This window comes from Actinia tenebrosa, unplaced genomic scaffold (assembly GCF_029948245.1).
Source record: "Actinia tenebrosa isolate PJP-AT-01 unplaced genomic scaffold, QUT_ActTen_1.0 PGA_scaffold11__36_contigs__length_13525064, whole genome shotgun sequence".
NCBI lineage: Eukaryota > Metazoa > Cnidaria > Anthozoa > Actiniaria > Actiniidae > Actinia > Actinia tenebrosa.
In genome coordinates, this window is record NW_028292571.1 from 3,576,947 (window position 1) to 3,604,587 (window position 27,641).

Below are 27,641 nucleotides of genomic sequence, written 5' to 3' on the forward strand. Positions count from 1 at the left end.
TTACTAAGATCACAACACTCAAAAGGACGTTAATGTAAGCTTATTTTCTTTTAGATATTCCATCGACATAATGCGTCACTCTGAAGCGTGTGAAGGAAAGTGGAGTGATCGGACTTTTACTAAGATCACAGCACTTAAAAGGACGTTAATGTAAGCTTATTTTCTATTAGATATTACATCGACATAAGACGTGCTTTTGAAGCGTGTGAAGAAAGGCGGAGTGACCGAAGTTTTATAAGGATCACAACACTCAAAAGGACGTTAATGTAACCTTATTTTCTTTTAGATATTTCATCGACTAAAGGCGTCCCTCTGAAGTTTGTGAAGTGAAGCGGATTAGCCTGAGTTTTACAGAGATCACAACACTCAAAAGGACGTTAATGTAACCTTATTTTCTATTAGATATTACATCGACATAAGGCGTGATTTTGAAGCGTGTGAAGGAAATTGGAGTGACCGGAGTTTTTCTAAGATCACAACACTCAAAAGGACGTTAATGTAAGCTTATTTTCTATTAGATATTACATCCACATAAGACGTCCCTCTGAAGCGTGTGAAGAAAGGTGGAGTGACCGAAGTTTTATAAGGATCACAACACTCAAATGGAAGTTAATGTAAGCTTATTTTCTATTAGATTTTACATCGACATAAGGCGTCCCTCTGAAGCGTGTGAAGGAAAGTGGTGTGTCCGGAGTTTTACAGAGATCACAACACTCAAAAGGACGTTAATGTAAGCTTATTTTCTTTTAGATTTTACATCGACATAAGGCGTCCCTCTGAAGCGTGTGAAGGAAAGTGGTGTGTCCGGAGTTTTACTAAGATCACAACACTCAGAAGGACGTTAATGTTTGCTAATTTTCTATTAGATATTACATCGACATAAGACGTCCCTCTGAAGCGTGTGAAGGAAAGTGGAGTGTGCGGAGTTTTCCTATACTCCCAAGCTAGAAGGGAGCCTGGGGAGAGTGGATGACAGAGACGAACGCCTGACGGGATTCTAATAATAGGGATGATACTCGTGACTTAGGTCTCATATGACCCTCATACCGGCGAGGAAAACATGGCTTTTGCTAGCGTTTTTCTTTATTTCTACGGAACTGTACTCTTCAGTCTTTTCCTTGGCTCGTCAGCGTTTGAATGCGCCAAGAAAGGAGTCGTAAATAGCCCTCAAAAACTTCAAGTTCATATCGTTGCCCACACACATGACGATGTGGGATGGTTGAAGACAGTGGACGAGTACTACTATGGTGCGAATAATTCCATCCAACATGCTGGGGTACAGTATATCCTAGACTCTGTTATCCCAGCACTAGATGCCGACCCAAATAAAAGGTTCATCTACGTAGAGATAGCATTTTTTAAACGTTGGTGGGATCAACAAGATGTGGCCATGAAAGAGAAAGTCAAGAAGCTGGTGTTGCAGAAACGACTTGAGTTCATTAACGGTGGATGGTGTATGAACGACGAGGCATCCACTCATTATAATGCTATAATTGATCAAATGACTCTGGGATTGAAGTTTATTAAGGATACTTTTGGGGACGATGCGAGACCGAGGATTGCTTGGCATATTGATCCATTCGGTCACTCCAATGAACAAGCATCACTCTTCTCTCAGATGTCGTTTGATGGGTTTTTCTTCGGACGCATAGATTACGCTGACAAAGACTTGAGACTGAAACAACAGAGGATGGAGATGGTCTGGCGTGGGAGTAAGACCGGAAATCTCGGCAAAAACTCCGATATATTCACAGGTGTTTTATACAATGGTTACAACCCTCCCCCAGGTTTCTGTTTTGATCAGTTCTGTACAGACCCGCCAATCATGGATGATCCAAACTTACAGGATATGAACGTGAAGCAGAAAACAGAAGAGTTTATTGGGTATGTCTGTGATCAAGCCAAGCACTATAAGACCAACCACATCATGCTTACAATGGGCTCAGATTTCATGTACGAGAATGCGAATTTATGGTTCAAGAATCTTGACAAGTTGATGAAGTATGTCAATCAGGTAAGTCATTATATTTGCACATTTGCTTGAGTGGTGAACTACCTGTTGTGTTTAGCATGAATAACAAGGGTCATAGACCTTCAATCAATCAATTTATTTTATTCATTTGCAAAAAAAAAGAAAAACATCTTTATTCTTCCACAGTAGACAGCTTGGCAAGCTGATTTTTTCAGACCTGCCATGCTTACAAAAGATATAATTATAATAGGAACAATAAAAAAAAGCCAACTAGACAATTATAATAATATAGTACAATTATATAATACTATGTAATGCTAATAAATCTAATTACATATATTTTTTTCTTCTAATTTTGTATATATTCTAAAGTTATTTAAATTATACTAAAAATTTAATTATCTAAATGAAATTGTAATAATCAGATAATCACAATAATGTGCTATGCTGTAATAATTTGCTACGATCGGTAGACACATCTCATCATTTTACTTGCATACGAGAGCTTTTTTAAAGTTTGTTAAACTATTGAGCTCTTGGATTTTGTTTGGTAATTCATTCCAGGCAACAGCTCCATGATAAGAAAAGTAGCGTTTCATAAAATAAGTTTAGTATTCTTCGTAATGGCGGCTACTATGAATTATACTTATGAACGTTAAAAATGATTATTCTAGGTTAAACTCTTTGAAATGATAGGGCTTGAGTTTTGTTCAAGACAAAAATCCTTGACAACTTATGAAAATTTTAAAATGTCAAAACACACCAAAACAACGCTATAAAGGTCTTTTTTTTGCTATAAAGTTATTTCATAATTTGATACATTTTCCAGCCATAAAATTTGATTTTTATTTTCTTTATTATAGTTTTAAGGATATTCTCATGCAAAGGAAGTAACAATGATAATTCCTTGATTTTTTTTTTTTTTTTTTACTTTTTACATACCCAATCTATCATATTCTTGTTCAAAAAATGAAATAAAATATGGGTTGTCACCATATTCGTTACTTTGCTATATTTCGTTAAGTAGTTTAATGAAGCATAACAGATCACAAAAACACATTGAGAAAAATGTTGAAAATAAATTAAGTGCAACCAAAAACCTACCAGAACATGAACAGTGTTATCCTTCACATGTCTGATAAAAACTGGTACAATAGACCTATCCCGAATTCGCTTGACTGACCACGAAACAATGATTTCAAGTTGAGTTTGAACTTGATGAATAAAAGATTCAAGTTCAGTCTCGACTTCAAACCATTGTTTCGTGGTCAGTCAAGCAAATTCGGGATAGGTCTATTGTCAAACTATTCTCATGAGGGGGAAAAATTTAAAGAATAAGAAAGAAAATTTGCAAAGTATTTGTGAATTAATAATAAAATGACACCATCTTGCAATAAATAACTGCCTTTTAAAATGTTTTTATTTATCTCTATTTTTATAGGACAGTAGAGTAAATGTATTTTACTCAACACCAACAACCTACTTAGAAGCTTTACACAACAGTAACCAAACATGGGGCCTAAAGACAGATGATTTCTTTCCTTATGCTGACTGCCCTCACTGTTATTGGACAGGGTACTTCACCAGCAGGCCAGCACTCAAGAGATACGTCCGATACAATAATAACTTACTCCAGGTATAACATATTTTGTTCTTTCTTGCTTTGTCTATTTTTGAAAACTACTACTAGCATTGCGTATAAACAAGCCAGGAAAAAAGTGGTTGCTCAATGGCTGGACATGACGATCAGCCACAGTTAAACCGATCAACATATGACCAGTCAAGAGGACTGTCCTAAATAGTATTGGGCCAGACAAGTGCCAATTTTAACCACGCATTATTAGTTGGCAGGTCATTATTTATAAGTCCTGATAATTAAATCAAGGTCTGTGATCTGGTCTTCTTCATTTCAGACAATTGTTTTTTTAAAATGAAACTTCTTTGTAATCCATTTAGCTTTAGCATTTAGTACTCTTGAAAAAATCTTTATTTATTCATTTTGCATAGTGATACGAGGAGTCGTCACAGAGTCTCCCTAGCCAGAGGCTTACAGTGTATGTGCATATGTGTATGACACTCATTCTCACTCACTGTGGGAATAAAATCTTGTGATTGGCTGAGATTAATATGCTACTGTTTGTACTCTCTCCTGATTGGTTGTAGTTTTTGCTATACTTGTACATCATGATTGGATAAGTAAATGTAAAAGTGGTCCCCTAATTTAGTGTACATGTACCTCCACTGTAAAGTACTTATGGAACCCTTTCCAGCCATATTTTGATATTTCTCAAAAAATTGTTGTTCTAAGGCTTGCAAACAATTTGAAGTGTTCAATGGAGAGGCACAGTCAGGAAAACCCTCATCTGATCTGCTGCGTCGAGCCATGGGTGTGGCCCAGCATCATGATGCAGTCAGCGGCACCTCCAAGCAACATGTTGCTGATGACTATGCTAAAAGACTTGCTATTGGAGCTGCAGATTGTCAGGTGAAGAAAAATTAGTATAAGTAAAAGACCGAAACTTTTTGAAGCTTTGTCTGCTTAGGAAATGTGAAATAATTTATTCAGGTTAGCAGTTTTTTTTGCGAGGATAAGTGGCATTGAATTTGCTTAACTGCTTGCAACTTTTCCTGCAAGAAATACATAAATGAGGAAAAGCTTTTCATACTGTATATCGCAGAATTCCGGCCAGCAGTACCCCTAAAAGTTGCATTTCATTGGTCAAGAAGATCAGGTAGTTGTCAGCAGCATTAATGAGGTTTTCAGACGATGAAACATGTTGCACAACATTTGCGCCCGGCGTGTCATGCATGCTGCACATGACATCAAGACGGAATTGTAGATACTGATTCCATTATTTAACACACGGAGGCTAAGCTTGGTACTCAGTTGTGGGGGAGGGAGGGATTTCTTAATTTTCGAGGAGCTTCAGTCTTTGCGATCATACAAAATTTACGCAAGAGATAAAAATAAATCAATAAAATAAAATTAAGAAAGTAGAGAAGAGAGGTACTCTAAACTATGCATATAATATATTTGATTTTAACTCGTTTATCTGTCTATTATTTCAGTCACTGATGAGCAACGTTCTTGGTAAATACGCAGTGAAAAGTAAAGGCGCCAAACCACCCGTCTTTACCTCGTGCGATCTTTTGAACATCAGCTACTGTCCACTGACAGAAACAAGTAAAAACTTTGTAGTTACTGCTTATAATCCCCTGGGTCGAACTGTTTACACTTATCTGCGCATTCCAATGGCTTCCGGTTCTATTGCGGTGTATGGTCCACAAGGACAGCCCGTGAAAAGTCAAGTTTTACCCATCTCAGATGAGACCAAATCAGTGCGCAAACAACAAAACTTTTCCGACAGCAATTCCAAGTACGAGCTCGTGTTCCAGGTGAAGATTCCCGCGCTGGGTTTCTCGACGTACTTCGTGAACCTAACGAAATCTATATCGAAGAATTTCAAAGCACGTAAAACCCAGGTAGAAGAAGTCTTACCCTTGAACGACGAGCCTGTAGTGATCCAAAACGAATTCGTTAAGTTGGAGTTCTCCAAAGAGACAGGTTTACTGTCCAGTATGACGGATTTGGAATCCAAACTAACGTCCACTGTAAACCAGCAGTTCTTGTGGTACAACGCAAGCATAGGGAACAAAATCAGTGACCAACCTTCTGGGGCCTACATATTCAGACCTAATTCCTCTAATACCTTTAATATATCAAGTAAAGCTCAGATTAGTGTAATGATAGGTTCGCTTGTACAAGAAGTGAGACAAGTCTTCTCGCCGTTTGTGAGCCAGGTTGTACGTCTGTATACTGGTCAGCGGTATGCGGAGTTTGAATATACGATCGGCCCCATCCCTATACAAGACAATCTTGGAAAGGAAATCATATCTCGATTTGATACAGATATCAAGTCTGACGGAGTGTTCTATACCGATGCTAATGGCAGAGAGATGCAAGAACGAAAGAGGAACTTCAGACCAATGTGGAAACTGAATGTCACAGAACCAATAGCTGGGAATTACTACCCCGTCAATAGCAGGATGTACATCAAGGATAGCAGCAAGCAGTTTACTGTGCTTGTTGATCGTTCACTCGGTGGTGCTAGTATCAAAGATGGTTCTGTCGAAATCATGCCACATCGGCGTCTTCTTGTGGATGACAAACGAGGTGTCGCTGAACCTCTCAATGAGTCTGGAATCAGTGGAAAAGGATTGATAGTACGTGGAAAGATGTGCGTATTTTTGGCCCCGCCAGCTAAATCAGCTGCAGTACATCGTAAAGTTGGTGAACAAATGCTTTTGGAGCCTGTGCTCAATTTTGCACCCAATCCATCCACTGCAGAAAAATGGATGAGCCAGTACAATACACTGCACAGCGGTCTCAAGTCTGAACTTCCCGCCAATGTTCACTTTTTGACGCTAGAGACCATGAATCAATATGTCCTTATAAGGGTAGAACATCAGTTCGAGGCAGGCGAGGATGCCAAACTCTCGGTCCCAGTCAACATCTCCTTCGATGATCTCTTCACTGATTTTGACGTCGTATCGACTGAAGAACTGAACCTCGCCGCTAACCAGGACATTAAGGACAAGAAGCCTATGAACTGGAACATCAAGACATTGAAGAAGATGAGAAAAGGAAGAAAACTGCACAACAAACATCGTTCAGCGGAGTCCTCTATCGAGCTACAACCAATGCAAATCCGCACGTTCAAGGCAAAGATAAGGCCACGCATGCGCAAACGATATCGCAAATTTTTCAGGCGACAGCATGACCGCCTTTCTTTTCATAAGCAGTAGGCGAGGAAAACATATTCTAGAAATAATATAACTGGAATATAAATATTGTATCATATTTTGTATAATAAATAATAATACTCGAGTAAGTGTTACATAGCTTGTTTATCATTATAGTTACACCGTTTCTTATTATCGTTTTGTTTGTTTGTTTGAGAAAGATATATAGTTAATGGGCGGCGGGCGGGGGATGGAGGGGGAGGGGGGATTGGGCGCCAGTAATGTTTTCCCATTTCAGACCACGTGTCATTCCCATGAGAATAAGATGAGTGTATTCCAATGCTGGGTTTCACTCAGCTGATAAAAGTCTTTGAATCTCATTATTATCTGCTCCAAATGGTGTAGTCAAACACTGACCACCATGTGCTGTCAACCAAAAAGGATTCTATTGAAACTTGTGATTCAGCTGACGAATATTCCCCACTAGACAGGAAATGATGTCTAGTGAAACCCAGCAATACCACATGTACCTTACTTGCAGTGATTGATCACCTGAGTTTCATGCCCGCGGAGGTTAGGGGATCGGAGGAGAAAGGAAGAGAAGAGGGCCTCACTCCAATGCTATTCGGGATTGGATAACGCGCCTCTACATGATTATTCAATTCATTTTTCTTTTTTACGATTTTAAAGATTGACATGTCGAGTGTTGATGTTGGCAAAGGGGAAAATTCATTCTGAATATCGCGATCTTTCTCGTGCACATTTAGCATCGAAATATGGATTTATAGACAATGTCCGTTCCTCTTTCGGTGCAACTTCAAACAAAGACTTTCCTGTGTTATTTATTCATTGGTAAACCTCCCTCCCTTTCTCTACCCCCCTCCACTTGGGCCTGAAACTCAGGTAAAAGATTGCCAGAAACGGAGGTTTAATTGGGACTTAGAGATTTAGGTTTAGAAGCAAGGGTAAATGAGAGATCAGTACTATGAGTGGTGTTCTTGAAGTTCCGCGTCGAGAATCGATGGAATGGAGCCTGGGGTGAGTAGATGACAAGAAAGAACGCCTGACGAGATTCTAATTCTTGTGATGATACTCGTGACTTTAGTGTGACTTGTCTGCAAAGTTGGCGAGGAAAACATGGCTTTTGCTAGCGTTTTTCTTTATTTCTACGGAACTGTACTCTTCAGTCTTTTCCTTGGCTCGTCAGCGTTTGAATGCGCCAAGAAAGGAGTCGTAAATAGCCCTCAAAAACTTCAAGTTCATATCGTTGCCCACACACATGACGATGTGGGATGGTTGAAGACAGTGGACGAGTACTACTATGGTGCGAATAATTCCATCCAACATGCTGGGGTACAGTATATCCTAGACTCTGTTATCCCAGCACTAGATGCCGACCCGAATAGAAGGTTCATCTACGTAGAGATAGCATTTTTTAAACGTTGGTGGGATCAACAAGATGTGGCCATGAAAGAGAAAGTCAAGAAGCTGGTGTTGCAGAAACGACTTGAGTTCATTAACGGTGGATGGTGTATGAACGACGAGGCATCCACTCATTATAATGCTATAATTGATCAAATGACTCTGGGATTAAAGTTTATTAAGGATACTTTTGGGGACGACGCGAGACCGAGGATTGCTTGGCATATTGATCCATTTGGTCACTCCAATGAACAAGCATCGCTCTTCTCTCAGATGTCGTTTGATGGATTTTTCTTCGGACGCATAGATTTCACTGATAAAGACTTGAGACTGAAACAACAGAGGATGGAGATGGTCTGGCGTGGGAGTAAGACCGGAAATCTCGGCAAAAACTCCGATATATTTACGGGTGTTTTATACAACTTGTACATGCCTCCATCCGGGTTTTGTTTTGATCAGTTCTGTGCAGACCAGCCAATCATGGATGATCCAACTTTAGAAGACATGAACGTGAAAGAGAGGACAGAAGCATTTGTCCAAACTGTCTGTGATCAAGCCAAACACTACAAGACCAACAACATCATGCTTACAATGGGTTCAGATTTCATGTACGAGAATGCAAATTTATGGTTCAAAAATCTTGACAAGTTGATGAAATATGTCAATCAGGTAAGTCATTGTATTTGCAAGTTACTCATAGCCTGGGCTGCAGTGGCTCTTTCCCTTCAGTGTTTCTTGGCTTGGCTAGATTAAACCTACTAATCTGTCAGTAATAAATGAGTACAATTTTTTTTTTTAATTAATTAGGCTGAAAATGCAATTTAGTCACAATTATTTTGGTTTTCAAAACTTCCTTTTTTTAATTCACTGTATTTCCAATTCTTGACAAGTTACTTGTGTTACAATATATTGATGCATATTTGTAATGTATACTTCAAGATATTATGTTCCTCTTCAATAAAGGGCTTATGGTATCTTAACTACATGAAAGCATACACATCTTGAAACAACTTGTACGCTGGATTAAGTTCCAAAGGCTCTTGCTCCAATGTTTCTCAGCTCGACCATAGGATTTATTAACTCTATGAATTTGCTGTTGTGACACAGAATTTTTCAACTGAGCTAAGAAGCACTAGAGCAAGAGAGTTCCTTGTCAAAGTATTTCCTGCTGTGTTTAGCATAAACAACAAGAGTCATTAACTCTAAGAATCACTTTACATTTTTTTCTAACTGAGCATTTAAAAAATTTTGTTTTCAAAAAACCTATAATTTTTCTACAACATTTTCAAATCAAAGGTTTAATTTATAGTAACTGGTACTTCCTTTTTTATTGACCTCTTGGGAATTTTTTGTGTGATTTCCCATTAATATTTTTGTATTATGATAGGCCATTTGCTTGATGGCATCATTTACTACTACTACCAGAATTCCTTGCACACTACTTTTGTTCAGTTGATTAGCATCAATTGTCTTATTATTCTCATGAAATTTTAAATCAAATTCTGTAATATTACTGGCATTAATAAAATCATCTTGAATCTTGAATAAGAAAAAATTTATAAGAATAAGAATAAGAAGAAAATTTGCAAAGTATTTGTGTATTTGTAGTAAAATGACACCATCATGCAATAATTTATTACTGCCTTTTGATATATTTATTGTTTATCTTTATTTTTATAGGACAGTAGAGTAAATGTATTTTACTCAACGCCAACAACCTACTTGGAAGCTTTACACAACAGTAACCAAACATGGGGCCTAAAGACAGATGATTTCTTTCCTTATGCCGACTGCCCCCACTGTTATTGGACAGGGTACTTCACCAGCAGGCCAGCACTCAAGAGATATGTCCGATACAATAATAACTTACTCCAGGTATAACATATTTTGTTCTTTCTTGGTTCATTTGTCTATCTTATGATATCACTTCCTTTTTTAATCTATTTTGGAAAAAAAATTACTGGTATTGCGTATAAACAAGGCGGAAAATAATGATTCTGCCACATATTTGGACTGATCAACATGTGCCTTGTCACTGTGACCAGTCAGGAGGACCTGATACCAAGAGGTATTTTGCTGGACAATTACCAATTTTGGCCAGACACTATTACTTGACAGGCATTATTTATAGCCTGTTAAATAAAAAGGACATTGGTTTTATCCATCTTCATGTCACACAGACTGTTGTTTCAACTGAAACTGAAAATGTGGAGTCATTGCAGAGTCTCTCTAGGCAGAGGTTTATATGTTTAGATATAAAGTGCCATCAAATTAGCTCAGTTGGTAAGAGCTTCTGTCTGTTGTGCAGGAGGTCATGGTTAAAGCCTCGGCCAGACACTCAGGGTCTTAAAAATAACTGAGGAAAAGGTGCTGTCTTTGTAATTACATCTGCAAATGGATAAGGACTTTAAACCATTGGCCCTGTCTTCCAACCCTTCTTAACTAGCTGTTAAAAAATGGGGGACATAAAAGATTATTCGTGTAACAGTAGGGGATTGTCTCCCGGTTCGTCAGTCTCATGCCTAGTTAAGTCTGATATTTCACATAATTGTTGTTCTAAGGCTTGCAAACAACTTGAAGTGTTCAATGGAGAGGCACAGTCAGGAAAACCCTCATCTGATCTTCTTCGTCGAGCGATGGGTGTGGCCCAACATCATGATGCAGTCAGCGGCACTTCCAAGCAACATGTTGCTGATGACTATGCTAAAAGACTTGCTATTGGAGCTGCAGATTGTCAGGTGAAGAAAAATTAGTATAAATAAAATACGGAAACTTGTTAAAAGTTTGTGTACTTGAAATGTACATGAAGTAATCATTCAGGACCATGATTGCGGTTAAATAAAGGACACAAGTGGTTTTTTTCGTACGGCAACAAAAAAGCGAGACAAGTTCATCAAGAAGCATTTCCTAGTGTAGATTAAATTAAATTTAAACAAGTCATAGTGCTTGGGAACGAGGTTATTCCGGGCGAAAGACCTTTGGAATTAAATTCGGAAAAATTAATTTCCGACCTCGGTGGTGCTACGCGGTCCACATATTCTTAAATTTAAACAATAAGAGAAGAGAGGTACTCTAAACTATGCATATAATATATTTGATTTTAACTTGTTTATCTGTCTATTATTTCAGTCACTGATGAGCAACGTTCTTGGTAAATACGCAGTGAAAAGTAAAGGCGCCAAACCACCCGTCTTCACCTCGTGCGATCTTTTGAACGTCAGCTACTGTCCACTGACAGAAACAAGTAAAAACTTTGTAGTTACTGCTTATAATCCCCTGGGTCGAACTATTTCCTCTTATCTGCGCATTCCAATGGCTTCCGGTTCTATTGCGGTGTATGGTCCACAAGGACAGCCCGTGAAAAGTCAAGTTTTACCCATCTCAGATGAGACCAAATCAGTGCGCAAACAACAAAACTTTTCCGACAGCAATTCCAAGTACGAGCTCGTGTTCCAGGTGAAGATTCCCGCGCTGGGTTTCTCGACGTACTTCGTGAACCTAACGAAATCTATATCGAAGAATTTCAAAGCACGTAAAACCCAGGTAGAAGAAGTCTTACCCTTGAACGACGAACCTGTAGTGATCCAAAACGAATTTGTCAAGTTGGAATTCTCCAAAGAGACAGGTTTACTGTCCAGTATGACGGATTTGGAATCCAAACTAACGTCCACTGTAAACCAGCAGTTCTTGTGGTACAATGCAAGCATAGGGAACAAAATCAACGGCCAACCTTCTGGGGCTTACATATTCAGACCTAATTCCTCTAATACATTTAATGTATCAAGTAAAGCCCAGATTAGTGTAATGATAGGTTCGCTTGTACAAGAAGTGAGACAAGTCTTCTCGCCGTTTGTGAGCCAGGTTGTACGTCTGTATACTGGTCAGCGGTATGCGGAGTTTGAATATACGATCGGCCCCATCCCTATACAAGACAATCTTGGAAAGGAAATCATATCTCGATTTGATACAGATATCAAGTCTGACGGAGTGTTCTATACCGATGCTAATGGCAGAGAGATGCAAGAACGAAAGAGGAACTTTAGACCAACGTGGAAACTGAATGTCACAGAACCAGTAGCTGGGAATTACTACCCCGTCAATAGCAGGATGTACATCAAGGATAGCAGCAAGCAGTTTACTGTGCTTGTTGATCGTTCACTCGGTGGTGCTAGTATCAAAGATGGTTCTGTCGAAATCATGCCACATCGGCGTCTTCTTGTGGATGACAAACGAGGTGTCGCTGAACCTCTCAATGAGTCTGGAATCAGTGGAAAAGGATTGATTGTACGTGGAAAGATGTGCGTATTTTTGGCCCCGCAAGCCAAATCAGCTGCAGTACATCGTGAAGTTGGTGAACAAATGCTTTTGGAGCCTGTGCTTAGTTTTGCCCCCAATCCATCCACTGCAGAAAAATGGATAAGCCAGTACAATACACTGCACAGCGGTCTCAAGTCTGAACTTCCCGCCAATGTACACTTTTTGACGCTAGAGACCATGGATCAATATGTCCTTATAAGGGTAGAACATCAGTTTGAGGCAGGCGAGGATGCCAAACTCTCGGTCCCAGTCAACATCTCCTTCGATGATCTCTTCACTGATTTTGACGTCGTATCGACTGAAGAACTGAACCTCGCCGCTAACCAGGACATTAAGGACAAGAAGCCTATGAACTGGAACATCAAGACATTAAAGAACATAAAAAGTGCAAGAAAACTTCACGACAAAATTCGTTTAGTGAAGTCTTCTATCGAGCTACGACCAATGCAAATCCGTACGTTCAAGGCAAAGATAAAGCCACGAATGCACAAACAATATCGCCAATAGTTTTCAGACGACAGTACGTCCTTTCATAAGCGTAGGAGCAGAGTCTAGAAGCAAAATAACTGGGAACGAAAACCGGTGTTAGTTTTGGTATTAGAATTAGATCATTTCTACTTGCTATCGATTTTATTCGTTTGTTTGTTAAACAGGGCGTACCGAAAACGACGAACCAAAGAAAAAAGGGGGGGAAGTAGGAAGTAACTCAAAGAATTTAGTAAATATAATACGGGTGTTTAATATGTGAGAGGATAGAGATAGTTTAAAAGAAATTATTTAGCAATCTGACACTTGCAGATTACAATTTGTAACTAAAACTAAAAATAACTTTGGTTATCTTAAAAGATACGCCCCAATGGGATTTTGTAAATAACAATAATAATAATATTGATGATAATAATAATATCATAAAAATATTAATAATAATAATAATAACATAAAAATTAACAATCACAAAAAAATATATAAATACCTTATGTTCAAGGGATGAACGCGGTTTTTATATTCATATATGTCATAAGATGTAAGGAAAAAGTTTTAGATGATGATGATGATGATGATGATGATGATAATGACTCAATACAGTGGTTGGTTACCGGATGCTGTAGGTGGTAGGTGATGATCACGTGATGATGACGATGGTGGTGGTGGTGATGAATAATAATAAATAATAATAACTTATAAATAAATTATCATAACAATAATAATAAGTAATAATATTAATACTTATTTGAAAAAAAATTCAAACATTGTTAAGAGAACAAAGGAAACCTGGTTAAACGAGACTGATAAAATAATATAAATAAATAAAAATAAAAGAAGTATTTAGATAAAAAGCAGTTTATCACGTTGTTTTTCACCACGCAACAAGGTTGATTATCGGATGTAGAGTACGTTTGAAAATTTTTTATTTTTTATTTTTTGCTCTTTACGTTTTTTCTATTCTGGAATGTAAATAAAAACCTAGTTTTGATAAAACGTTTTATAATATTTTTATTATTATTTAACTCAACTTCCCTTTCGTTACTTTTCCAGGCCTCTCCTCTCCTCTCCTCTCCTCTCCTCTCCTCTCCTCTCCTCTCCTCTCCTCTCCTGCTTTGAAAAGTAGGTTCTAGTAAGTTTTAATTCTGTTTAATTTTATTTAATTTTATTATATTTTCGTAGATTTGATCAGGGAGGGGGGTTTGATGACTTCAATATTTTTGGGGCTTGTCGACAGCCATAGAGAGACAATCGTACGATGCTAGGTAAAACATCTTGTAGTAATTCCAACTGCTGTCTTGTGATCCTAACTTTAAAATGGTGCTGAGTTAATGACTCGACGTAATAAGTGCAGTGGCGGTTACCGGATGCTGTGGGTGGAAGGTGATGATCACGTGGTGATGATGGTGGTGATTGTGATGATAATCATGATGCCATGACAGTGACGATGATATTCATGACAAACATCTTTATAAACAATTAATATCCTTTAGCTGATGCTCCTATGTTTAGATTTCATATCACAAGCTAGCAGAATAGCATAACAATCTAAAGACACGCCTGTAACGCTACTTAATAGACAAAGGAGCGAGATTTACAACAGGATGTAATATAAATGTATATTAATAGAATATTAACTAGATATAAATAGAATAATTCTAGACTAAAAAAGATTTTTGTCATATTTGTTTTTGTAACTTCATTGCTAAGATATCACTGTATTCATTCATTTATATTTTTCATTGGTTGTTGAATTCAATGAAGTCTGAAACTTAACCATCGTTAATTTTAAGAGTCTTCCAAATGGTGTCATTATTGCGGTCAAAACCTCAAAATCGTTCCTCATAGAATAAGACGGAAATGCCTTTCTTGCGGGCATCCAGCTACGTCTATTGCAAAACAAAACTATGTCTTCTTTTTCTTTTTTCTTTTTCTGGTTTTCCATCCTGGAAAAATTGAGTCGAAATCAAAATTCTCCGGCGATGATGCTTTACCGGAAAGCATCTTTGAAGCAGTTTAAGTGAGCCAGCTTATTTATATATTTGTAATGATATTTTATTAGTTCCTGCTGATCGTGATGATTCCTGTGTGCAAATTTGCTAATGATACGCTTCTTTGGTTACTCAATGGTTGTCTATGAGTAATATCCGTTGTGATAAGAGGTTTGTTCTAACAGCGTGGGAAGACTTAAATGAGCTCACCACCTAGATTTAATGTAAACAAACGAATCCAGTTTTTTTTAAACTTTTCTTTACTCAAAGTATAGAGTTATTTTCATAAAGCCGTGAATAAATATGATCAGATGATAGTGTGTTTTCAACTATTGCACTTTATTTATTTATTTTATTCTATTTTATTTATTTTTTTTTTTTTTATTTTATTAACTTGAATACACTTTGTTTCACGGGTTGATTAAAACTATTTTAATCAGTATGAACAAATATATTTTATGAAGAACTAACGGCAAAAGAAAATAATTTTTAAATACTTAAAAAAAGCTGAACAATTGTCAAAATGTTTGTCTCCTTCTTTCTTTCTTTCTTTTTCTTCTTCTTTTTTTGTGTCAGAAAAATTTTCCACCAGACCTAACTTTCTGATAGACCTGAATATAGATTACGTCATGTTCTAATTCAAGAGTGCGCTGTGAAAAGCAAGAGCCATGACGTATGTTAAATATTGTGTCTCTGTTATGGAAGACTGCCTGACATATATATATGTCTGACTTTTAGGTTTACTTAGCATTTTAGATATTGTTGTTCAACAGACAACACCTCAGTATCCAATGCTAGCCTTGCAAGAAAGAAAAACAGAAGAAAAATGTTTTTTATTAAGGTATGGGATAGACCTGCCATTATCGAATTAGTCAAAAACCGCTGTGTTCCTTGATCACAGACTCGTTTATACAGGGTTAGCCTGGAGATCAGTGTCCAAATATTCACAAATACCAACGGTAAAGTAAGGAATCCACAACTTCAACAATACAAACACTTAGTCGAAATTCCACGGACCTTCATTGGCATAAATGAATGTTGAAAGTATTTCCATACGAAATCGAGGCTAACCCTGTAGAACAGACAATTCGAAACTGGGGTATTGTTTTTGTTGTTGATGAAGCCTTTTCTTATCTTATATATCTTATTTTACTATATAGACGTGTTTTACTGGGAAATACGCCACTCGTATTTTTCGTACAAACTGCATCCGGGACCTGAGTAACACATTTTCCATATCTTTACTAGAGAAGATATCGATGACGTTTTTTCCAGTGTTTTCAACAAGTTTTTGTTTGTGAAATGTGTCTATATAATAAAAAGAAAATTACATGTTGGCTTGAAGATAAGAAGTTTATCTTCTCATGTTAAAAAATATTCACCAATCGAAGATAACCGCGGCTTCATGTCTTCGCGCCACCGCTTAACATCCTCTATGTATCTTGCATTAGGCTACTTAGTTACTTCTTCTTCTTCTTCTTCTTCTTCTTCTTCTTCTTCTTCTTCTTCTTCTTCTTCTTCTTCTTCTTCTTCTTCTTCTTCTTCTTCTTCTTCTTCTTCTTCTTCTTCTTCTTCTTCTGCTCCTCCTCCTCCTTCTCCTCCTTCCTGTTCTTACTTTTCTTCTTTTCCTCGTTAGTTTTTACTTCTTCGTCATCTTCTTGTTTTTCTTTTTCAGTATTATCGTTATCTATTATAATATTTTCTTTATTGTTCCTGTTTTTGTCACTCATTTCCTTCCTTCTTTTCTCGTTTCTCGTTTTTCTATCTTTCAGTTTGCTTTTATCATTATCTTCTTGTTCTTAGTTCTCCTTCTCGTTCTTCTTGTTGTTAATGCTCTCCTATCTTCATAGCATCCCAAGTATTATCTTGCCGTTCTTATAACCATATCAGCCTACAACTTTCACCAAGGATTTGCTCAGCCAACCGGTGTTCTTCGAACAAAGCCATCAACACAGTTGTCCAACTTCCATTCAATAAAACTTAACACCAAACTATTTAGCAGAACACTATTATTTCTTCAAATAAATCAGAATGGTGAAGTCAGTGGAACAACAAGCTGCAGCAGTCAATTTGGTGAGTCAACTTTCATGACAATTCAATATTCTCTAACGAACTGAGCGACTCTCGTACCAGTGGGAACGATTACTTAAACAAATTCATCCATAGACTAGCCGTCTGTATCTGTTATCGCTAAGAAAGAGTTAAGCATAAACGAACAAATGCATTAGGAACCCATTTCAAAGTTACCACATGTCGTACCGTGTACATACTCTAAGTCTGTACCATATTTTTCCCAGTCATACTAAAATCAATCTACGGCATATTGTACAGTGTACTTACTTCCGTACTTTTCCTACTCATACAAAATATCTACGGCATGTACCATAATTTACGTGCTTCAAGTAATGATCAGTACCGTACTTTTCACACTCCCTTTATTGTTCTGTTTGGTACCGGAGCCAGGCTGTCTAATGTAACCAGCTTTGATGTGTCAATAAATGACCATCTTATCAAGCGTAAATCACAGTACACCTATCTTGGTGTTGTCTTGGACGAGACATTGTCTTTTAATGAACATGTTAAATATGTGTTAAAGTAAGGCAGGAAAAAGACTCGGCATATTAGGCCGTATTAGAGATAATTTGTCTATGAACACTGCTAACACGATATATAAGTCTTTTATATTACCTGTTCTTTTGCTGCGGGAAAGTTAATGCTGACTTGCTAGAAAGATTGCAAAGGAGGGCAGCGCGCGTTATTATGAAGAAATTTAGCAGTGATGAAGCCTTAAAATCACTTAGTTATGACACACTGCAAATTAGACGAGATAAACATGTCTATAAGTTAGTTAGGAAATGCCTTGCTGGACGCGTACCTCAGTTTTTTAAGCATTATTTTACTTATAATAGGGATATTATTCAACGTATTACGAGGCAGAGTGGTTTGCTTCATTTGCCCAGAGTTAGGACGGAATGTGCTAAAAAAGCCTTTTACTATCATGGCTGTATAGTTTTTAATGAAATCGTTAAATAATGTATTTGATAGATATTTAGATTTTTAATGGTCGTATTTTATATACCTACATATTACAATATGTGTGTCTGCTTGTGTACATCCTACTCTGCATGTTTATATGTATGTATGTATATAAATTTAGTATATATATTGTATAGTTTATTGATATTATTATTAGTGTTAGTTTTTAGCTTAATTTCATATCTTAAATATTTTAGTCTATTTCTTTTGTTTTATTTTTCTTTAGTTAGGGCTCCTGTTGATAACAGTAAATTTATTGTATTTTACTGATAGGATAACCCTGTTTAAATAAAAGTATCTATCTATCTATGACGTACAGAGGTGCCAGGGTGGCTTGATTTTTCCAAGATAAGCAGAATCATCATTTCCTCTGTTTAGGCTGGAAGTAATTACCATTAGTATGAAAGAAGAGCTGGAGCTCGAGCCAATATATTATGTCGGTGGCGCTTAATTGGTCTTAATATCAACGAGTGTATATATTAAAATTCAATGACCGATAACACTTGTCAATGGTCTCTAATGGACCCTTCTCAAAATTGTTTTGAATGCAAGACTAACATGAAAATACAAGAAATGCCACAAATTCCATCGAGTGAAATTGTGATTTCGTTTTTGGTTCCATGTATCCAAACTAGTTAGATAGAAGGGTTCATTGGCCCTTTCATTATGGCGTCATTTGACTACCACTACCAAAGTGCTTCGCCAAGTTTTCAAATTTGTTTTTCTTCGTGACAATGGCATTCCATCTCATACCATAACATATCATCCCACTATATGGCATTCCATCTCATACCATACCAGATCATCCCACCACATGGCATTCCATCTCATACCATACCAAATCATACCACTACATGGCATTCCATCTCATATCATACCATATCATCCCACTACATGGCATTCCATCTCATACCATACCATATCATACCATATCATACCACTACATGACATTCCATCTCATACCATACCATATCATACCACTACATGGCATTCCATCTCATACCATACCATATCATCCCACTACATGGCATTCCATCTCATACCATACCATATCATACCACTACATGGCATTCCATCTCATACCATACCATATCATACCACTACATGGCATTCCATCTCATACCATACCATATCATACCACTACATGGCATTCCATCTCATACCATACCATATCATCCCACTACATGGCATTCCATCTCATACCATACCATATCATACCACTACATGGCATTCCATCTCATACAATACCATATCATACCACTACATGGCATTCCATCTCATACCATACCATATCATCCCACTACATGCCATTCCATCTCATACAATACCATATCATACCACTACATGGCATTCCATCTCATACCATACCATATCATCCCACTTTATTGCACTCCATCTCATACCATACCATATCATACCACTACATGGCATTCTATCTCATACCATACCATATCATCCCACTACATGGCATTCCATCTCATACCATACCATATCATCCCACTACATGGCATTCCATCTCATACCATACCATATCATACCACTACATGGCATTCTATCTCATACCATACCATATCATCCCACTACATGGCATTCTATCTCATACCATACCATATCATCCCACTACATGGCATTCCATCTCATACCATACCATATCATACCACTACATGGCATTCCATCTTATACCATACCATATCATACCACTACATGGCATTCTATCTCATACCATACCATATCATCCCACTACATGGCATTCCATCTCATACCATACCATATCATCCCACTACATGGCATTCCATCTCATACCATACCATATCATCCCACTACATGGCATTCTATCTCATACCATACCATATCATACCACTACATGGCATTCCATCTCATACCATACCATATCATCCCACTACATGGCATTCCATCTCATACCATACCATATCATCCCACTACATGGCATTCCATCTCATACCATACCATATCATACCACTACATGGCATTCCATCTCATACCATACCAGATCATACCACTACATGGCATTCCATCTCATACCATACCATATCATCCCACTACATGGCATTCCATCTCATACCATACCATATCATCCCACTACATGGCATTCCATCTCATACCATACCATATCATCCCACTACATGGCATTCCATCTCATACCATACCATATCATCCCACTACATGGCATTCCATCTCATACCATACCATATCATCCCACTACATGGCATTCCATCTCATACCATACCATATCATCCCACTACATGGCATTCCATCTCATACCATACCATATCATCCCACTACATGGCATTCCATCTCATACCATACCATATCATACCACTACATGGCATTCTACCTCATACCATACCATATCATCCCACTACATGGCATTCTATCTCATACCATACCATATCATACCACTACATGGCATTCCATCTCATACCATACCATATCATACCACTACATGGCATTCCATCTTATACCATACCATATCATACCACTACATGGCATTCCATCTTATACCATACCATATCATCCCACTACATGGCATTCCATCTCATACCATACCATATCATCCCACTACATGGCATTCCATCTCATACCATACCATATCATCCCACTACATGGCATTCCATCTCATACCATACCATATCATACCACTACATGGCATTCCATCTCATACCATACCATATCATCCCACTACATGGCATTCCATCTTATACCATACCATATCATCCCACTACATGGCATTCTATCTCATACCATACCATATCATCCCACTACATGGCATTCCATCTCATACCATACCAGATCATACCACTACATGGCATTCTATCTCATACCATACCATATCATACCACTACATGGCATTCCATCTCATACCATACCATATCATACCACTACATGGCATTCCATCTCATACCATACCATATCATACCACTACATGGCATTCCATCTTATACCATACCATATCATACCACTACATGGCATTCCATCTCATACCATACCATATCATACCACTACATGGCATTCCATCTTATACCATACCATCTCATACCACTTTATTGCATTCCATCTCATACTATACCATATCATCCCACTACATGGCATTCCATCTTATACCATACCATATCATACGCGCCTCTATGTATGCCAGACGGACGTTGTTATCTTAATAACACGCAATTAATCATTATCCCAACCCAACCCATTCCTTCAGGCTTTACTAGTGCCTCCATCTGATTATTAGCTAATTGACTGAATCTCCCTTGCTCCTCTTTAGTCAATATGGAAATGAGAAACGTCGGCAAGGATTTGGTAAGAATTAAAGGAATAAGGTCTGGACGATATTTGGCCATTAACAGCCATGGAAAGGTCTACTCCTCGGTGAGTGAAACGTTTATTAATTAGCCAGTGGCTAGAAAACCTGTGGCCAGATTGAGCCAAAACGGCTGCATCGGTAAGGGAGAGGGAGAGGGGGGGTGGGGGTGGGGGGTGGCGAAGGGGTAGGGGAAAAGAGGTAGATATCAAGGACATAAATAACATAAACAATGATTCTCTTTTGTTAAATGAGAACGAGCTGTTTCTGCTATTTATGAGTCCGCCCAAAATGTTAGCAGTTGCAGTAGCAAAATATGTCCACGACTGTTTCATAAAAAGATCACATACAGTACAGAACTAATATAGTATGTGGTCTTCCTACCCAGACTAGGCTAAAATAGTAATCGTACTAAATAGATTAAATAGGTGAATCTATGATAACATAAGAAAAACTACTTTAAATCAACAACTATAACCTTCATACTTTAATGTTTATTCGGGTAAAATGTCAATGTATTTTATTATTCACGATACCGAATAAAAAAGTCTGTCTGTCTGTCTATTAACACACTATTTCTTCCTTCACTTTTGGCCTGTCTTCTTCCCTGTTCCCCAGTTCCTTCTTATCTCTACGCAAGCCAATAATCTACGTCTCCTAACTCTTAATGCTTTCAGATGACTGCCAACGACGAGACAGTCTTCAAACACATCATCGACAAGGCATATGAATCGTTTGCATCATACAAATACTACAGAAAAACATTCTTTGATACGTTTGTTGGCATCAGGAAGAACGGCAAGACCAAGGATGGCCGAAGGACCAAACTGTCTCAGAAAACCGTTCAGTTCTTGACTTTTCAGCCAAGCAGAAATCCTTGCTGATGTTACCTTCTTTTACCTTGAAAACCGGGTCCATTTTTGCTTGAAGTAGGTATTTCCCAAGATACAGTTGAATGAATGTACATGTACTATGCAATGCCTCGGTTTGATTACACAAAGTGTTATGAGTGTCATGGTTGTCTTACAGGAGATTCCTGAAAGGGGGTCGTACTCCCACTTCCCAGCCCTCATTTGACCAAGTCCCATAGTCCCAGCCTATGTTTTGCTTAAATCTCAATCCCATTCCCATTTTTTGATTGTTTTTCTTTTTGGTTTTTGAATCCCATTCCCAGTGCATAAAATCCCATTTTACCCCATTTTACCCTTTCAGGACTCTCCTCACACTCATCATATGATGTTTGTTTTATTGGATGATTTGACGACGAGACAAGGTAGGATTGCCAATATAATTATCTGATTTATCAGCACCTGAGTCTCTCGTTGTTCAATAGTCCAGTAAGAAAAAAAGCTAGTAGTTAGTAAATTATAGATTTCTGGCGCACTCGACTGTACCTTGGTAAAGGTCGTCCCTTGCAGCACGTCGGAATGCAGCCCTCCGTAAGAATTCTTTTACGAACCACGAAAAAAGTAAAATTTTGCATAAAAAAAAAAAAACTACGGAGTTTTCTTAGCTACTTCTACACTTGAGACCATATCACGTCCTGTGTAGATCCGGCGTTTAAGTGGTTTAGAATGAGAAGACATGACCTTCAAGCTGTAATAGTCTATAAAGGTTTTGCATCACGTACCTACGCCCATAGCACAGCTTGGGCTGCTCGTGGTTAGATGGCAGTTGGGCTACCCGTGGTTAGATGGCAGAACAATAAAATCCCTTTACTCTTGGGAATCGAATTCTTTCTCGTGTAAAACGATTGTATTGTTCCTGCCATCTAACATGGCTGCCGTCACGTGATCAAGTAGTGCAAAACCGCTATAGAGCTAATCCACTCTTTTCTATTTCAGACCACGTGTCATTCCCTAGAGTATCATTTCTTTTTTTAACGGTTGCGCATGAATATGGATGCAAATCTTGCAAAGAATCTTATTCTCAAGGGAATGACACGTGTTCTGTAATGAGGAAACATCATGACTAGGTAGATAGGTCCATCCCATTAAGTTTCATTTCAGTCTAACTTGTGTGCTGTAAATAAAATATTAGACAAGTCCAGCAATATAAATATTCGTAAGTTATGCTAGACCAGAATGCTAGACCAAAACGCACCCTGGTAGAAAACTGACCTATGAGAGTACCTGGATGTAAATATAAAGTTTGAAAAATAAAGTTTTAGATTTTGCAGTTCTTTTTCTTCCTTCCTTCCTTCCTTTCTTTCTTTCTTCCTGTTTTTACTTCTTTTGTTCCTAATTGTCTTTCCATTTTATTTTTTTTTTGTTTTCTTTTCAAATTCTTAATTTCTTTCTTTCCCCATTCCTATATATATTTATACCTAAACACCTACCTGCTATACTTTTCTTTCCATGTGACGTCATGCGTCACACACATGACAAGTTTCTGTTTCTGCAAGATAGTACCACAAGTGATAGTAATTCAACAGATCTAAAAGTAAGGTAGAAATTTTTGTTTAAATTAATGTGATTTTTTCGGATCCCACACGGAAGAGCGCATCAGATATGGTTGCATGCATATCATATTTTGCTGTAGAAAGTTTGGTATTACACTGTTTAAAATGTAAAGTGTTGAACAGTGTTTTTTTGATTTCTTAGTACTAATCGTAATAAAGAAATACTCATAGAGCCATAATAAATGGAAATGATAAAAAACTAAGAGTGTAATTCAAAATAAATCATTCTCAAGGGAATTAAAATTTCCACAAATTTCAAGCAACTACACAACATGTGCGGTTTGCATTTTGCTGTAGAGAAAGAGACGCAGCTTTAGCATCTCACATTGTACAACGTAAAGTGATTGACTGCTTGTCTACGTTTATATTCCCATGGGAAATGGATTTTTCGTATAATTTATTGTATTGCGCATGTGGGGTTACTATTTTGCTGTAAAGAAAGGAGCGTAACGCAAGTATCCCACATTGTAGGGAACTGAATATGTCGTAATTTTTACCTACTGCTCATGTGCGTATTGCAATTTTCTGCAGTCAATATTGCATCCCATATTATTAAACTTAAAATAGTTGATCCTTTTCCTGCTGTTTTAATCCCAAGAGAATTAAATTTCTCGCTATTTTTTCGTACTGCACATGTGCGTTTTGCAATTTGCTGCAGTCAACTTCGCATCCCATATTATTAAACGTAAAATAGTTGACCCTTTTCCTGCTTTTTTAATCCCAAGGGAATTGAATTTCCCGCAAATTTTTCGTACTGCTCATGTGCGGTTTGGATTTGAGCAATGAAAAACAGCAGCATCCCATATGGTTAGTGAGGTCGATATTATACAGGTAGAAGAAATGTTTGCGTACAGGGAGGTTGGTTGGGGACGATGGAGGCTAAGACTCTAGACACTTAGACACTTAGACACTTAGACACTTAGACACTTAGACACTTAGACACTTAGACACTTAGACACTTAGACACTTAGACACTTAGACACTTAGACACTTAGACACTTAGACACTTAGACACTTAGACAACTTAGACAACTTAGACAACTTTAAACAAACATTTAGTATCTATCCAAGATTCTTAATAAGATTCTTAAGGGGTCGGATCAAAAGTACCCCCTTAAAAAAAAATCAAAAGTAAAGAGAATTTTAAAAATCGAAAATCAAAAATCAAAAATTAAAATAGAAAATCAAAAGAAAAAAATCAAAAATCAAAAGTTAGGGTTAGAACCCTAACGCAAACCCTAATCAACTAGGGTATGTGCTAGGGTTCTAACCCTAACTTTTGGTTAGGGTTAGGGTTAGATCCCCAGTACATACCCTAGCAAATTACTAACCCCAACCCCATACGTTCATATACACTATTCTGTTCATTTTTTGTTTATTTGTTTTTTAATTTAAAAAAATATTAAAATATACTTTATTTATATCTTGTTAGGGAACCGGCATGCGCAACAGAGACATGCCACATACTTGGCAACAGTATTTGGAGTAGTAGCATCTTTCGCCTCTATATTACCAACTTCAGTGAACGTGTGGGACCGACTTAGAAAAAGAAAAAGACTTCTGCACATGCGCACTTTTTGATTTCGATATTTTTTAATTCTCAAGAGAATTCATGTTATGCTTACATGTCAGTAACCCTGAATCTTTCCATGTGGGTTCCTAAATGTTTGCGTCATATCTCACCACACATGCGCAATGTTTCTTTTCTCAATATTTCTTCTCAGGCACCACACAGCGCAATTTTTCTTCCTTTTTTTTTTTTTTTTTTTTTTTTGTTTTTTTTTTTGTTTGATCACATTGTTTCTTTTCGATCATAGAGACTACGCAAACAAGCGCAATGTTTTTTTCATCTTAAATATCCGCTATTTTTCATTTTTATCATAGAGAATCCAAGCTCTGAGTACATGATCAGCTATCAGCCTTCTCATGTGGGATCCAAATTGTCTGGGCCACACCCCACTTTAGATTATTTTTTTTGAGCTTTAATTCTTAGGCCACTTAATATATTTATATTCTGATTTCAATAAATAAAGTACAACACTTTTCAGTTTACAATTATTTTTTTATTACCTTCATTTACACAAAGATACACAAAAGCCTTCACAAGTAATTTTTTTTCTTGAATTTTTCTTCCGTTTATCATGAGTTCTTTTTCTGCTGATAAATTAAAAAATTAAATTTAGATTATTAAATTATTAAATTAAAAATTGATAGTTAAGTTATAATGAGTTACATGTTTTCATTCGTTTTTTCCTCGGACTCGAATGGCTATATATATGAAGGATCATGGAAAAATCATTTACGACAACAATTGTAATAAGCCTGAAGCAAGATGATGTTTTACCCCCGACCCTATACCATAATAGTTTTTAAAATTCTTTCATATCAAAATTTTTGATTCCTTAGAGAATGCAGGAACAATAGTCATAATTAAAGAACAAAAGTAGTGTGAAAAGGATTATGGTCTAGATACGGGGGTAAAACGTCATCTCGCTTCAGGCTTATTCATGTTCACTTTTGAACTGTTTTAAGTGGACGAATTAGACTTCATCATAGAAATATCTTCCAATCATTCACTGTAAACCACAGCCTATTATTTACAACATTCGCGTTAGCAAGACTAATATTTCTAAGAAATATACTGCATTTTGCCTATGACAAATTATTAATCAAACGCATGAAAGATAACTTGCTCGTAATGAACGACGTTCTATTCCATGTGGGATGTCATAAAGCACTCTGCACATGATACTTCTTTTTTTCTTCTTCTTCTGGTTCTTTTTCTGCTAGCTAATCATCTGCTTCCCAATTAAAAATGATAAATCAAAAAATTAAGGCCCCGTCCACACGTATCCGGAAATTTTTGTATCCGCAAATTTTTTTTTCGGATACAGGTTGCGTCCACACGTGTCCGCAAATTTTTGTATCCGTATCCGCAAATTTTACAAAAACGGAACCTGTGGACTCAAACATTTTCGTATCCCTAAAAAATAATTTGCGGATACAAAAATTTCCGGATACGTGTGCGAATTCTGAGATGAATTGCCCGACAGCCTCCTTGGATATGCATGTACCGGGCTACATATAACCATTTAAAATTAAAAAGTGAAAGTGAAAGTAAGGCTGCGTTCATAATGTATGCAGGGCAGGGGGGGGGGGGGGGGGGGGGGGGGGGGGGGGGGGGGGCAGTCGAAACTGAGGGGGATTGGGCAAATATTTGGTAGGAAAATGGGGGGACGGGCGATTTTTTATCAGAAAAAACGAACGAATACCTCGTTCCTGCCATTTATCTTACATTTGACTCAATTCCTATCAATGTAAACATGTCTGTGAGAATAAATCGCTTGACTGAATTTAGAATTGTTCTGGTTGTTTCTGCGACCTAGACTGCGAGCTAAGTCCCTCTATTTCCCTTGGTCACTGTCCGTCTGTCTGTCCGTGTCGATTGCTCGAAGAAGATTGGTTACGAGTCAAAAGTCCCTGGGGGAAGGGGGCTGGGGAGGGAGGGACGACCATTCTCTTTCAATATATATTCTCATACTCATTAATAATTCAAGAGTAAACCAGCCAATCAATAGGTTATTTTTGGGTCACATGATGTTACTTGAAATCTGGTAAATTCCTGTAAAAGGAATGCATTTCGTCTGGGGTAACCTAGGACTGAATTAATTTTGTTCCAGTTACTCCAAGTCGAATAATTAATGAGCACGAGAAGTCATTTCAAAGCCTCCAATATCGGACTGGACTGTTCAAGTGCAGCTAATTGCTTAGACTTGAAATCCTGTCCAGTCCTCATTGTCGGCTTTGAAATATTACTTCCAATAACTTTCAAATTAACATTTCTCGAAACTATAGGGGATGTTTGATTGCAAACTAGATTTACATAAACTAGTAACT

At 37.4% G+C, this 27,641-nt stretch overlaps 3 protein-coding genes across 8 annotated transcripts in view; all 3 read left to right on the forward strand.

The window, feature by feature from the left end:
- LOC116289045 (lysosomal alpha-mannosidase) overlaps positions 1-6,864 on the forward strand; it is a 9,906-nt gene extending 3,042 nt beyond the window's left edge. The window contains exons 2-8 of one of the 3 annotated variants that reach the window (XM_089027146.1): positions 55-150; positions 287-498; positions 635-730; positions 867-2,014; positions 3,414-3,608; positions 4,281-4,457; positions 5,042-6,864. In XM_089027146.1, coding sequence (XP_088883272.1) covers positions 1,061-2,014; positions 3,414-3,608; positions 4,281-4,457; positions 5,042-6,778 — 3,063 coding nt within the window. In that variant the 5' untranslated portion in view covers positions 55-150; positions 287-498; positions 635-730; positions 867-1,060 and the 3' untranslated portion in view covers positions 6,779-6,864. Of the gene's footprint in view, positions 1-54; positions 151-286; positions 731-866; positions 2,015-3,413; positions 3,609-4,280; positions 4,458-5,041 lie in introns of all 3 variants that reach the window. The other 2 variants (XM_089027145.1, XM_089027147.1) reach the window with 2 other exon arrangements.
- Positions 6,865-7,751: 887 nt separating this feature from the next.
- On the forward strand, positions 7,752-13,791 carry LOC148912362 (lysosomal alpha-mannosidase-like). Its single transcript, XM_031695922.2, has 4 exons — positions 7,752-8,806; positions 9,818-10,012; positions 10,699-10,875; positions 11,267-13,791. The coding sequence occupies exons 1-4, from the start codon at positions 7,853-7,855 to the stop codon at positions 12,959-12,961; spliced, it is 3,021 nt and encodes a 1,006-aa protein (XP_031551782.2). The 5' UTR covers positions 7,752-7,852; the 3' UTR covers positions 12,962-13,791.
- A 1,903-nt stretch (positions 13,792-15,694) lies between these two features.
- Positions 15,695-26,862, forward strand: LOC116289054 (fibroblast growth factor 1-like). Of its 4 annotated transcripts, XR_016119339.1 has the most exons (6): positions 15,695-15,769; positions 16,779-17,001; positions 21,248-21,351; positions 21,961-22,212; positions 22,496-22,556; positions 25,177-26,862. XR_016119339.1 is itself a non-coding variant. In XM_089027787.1 (5 exons), exons 1-4 carry the CDS (start codon positions 15,755-15,757, stop codon positions 22,165-22,167), a joined length of 549 nt encoding a protein of 182 aa, XP_088883913.1. In that variant the 5' UTR covers positions 15,695-15,754; the 3' UTR covers positions 22,168-22,212; positions 22,496-23,461. The 4 variants fall into 4 exon arrangements, 2 of the variants coding, with proteins under 2 accessions (XP_088883913.1, XP_088883912.1); XR_016119338.1 differs by having other exon boundaries at positions 21,961-22,556; XM_089027787.1 differs by lacking the exon at positions 25,177-26,862 and having other exon boundaries at positions 22,496-23,461.
- Positions 26,863-27,641: the final 779 nt, after the last annotated feature.

Bases quoted from the DNA above. Each gene is read 5' to 3' on its own strand.
- LOC116289054 (XM_089027786.1), top strand. The intron at 17,002-21,247 runs GTGAGTCAACTT...GCTCCTCTTTAG, and splicing joins AAGCTGCAGCAGTCAATTTG to TCAATATGGAAATGAGAAAC. The intron at 21,352-21,960 runs GTGAGTGAAACG...TAATGCTTTCAG, and splicing joins ATGGAAAGGTCTACTCCTCG to ATGACTGCCAACGACGAGAC.
- LOC148912362 (XM_031695922.2), top strand. From the start codon at position 7,853: ATGGCTTTTGCTAGCGTTTTTCTTTATTTCTACGGAACTGTACTCTTC. The intron at 10,013-10,698 runs GTATAACATATT...TGTTGTTCTAAG, and splicing joins ACAATAATAACTTACTCCAG to GCTTGCAAACAACTTGAAGT. The intron at 10,876-11,266 runs GTGAAGAAAAAT...CTATTATTTCAG, and splicing joins TTGGAGCTGCAGATTGTCAG to TCACTGATGAGCAACGTTCT.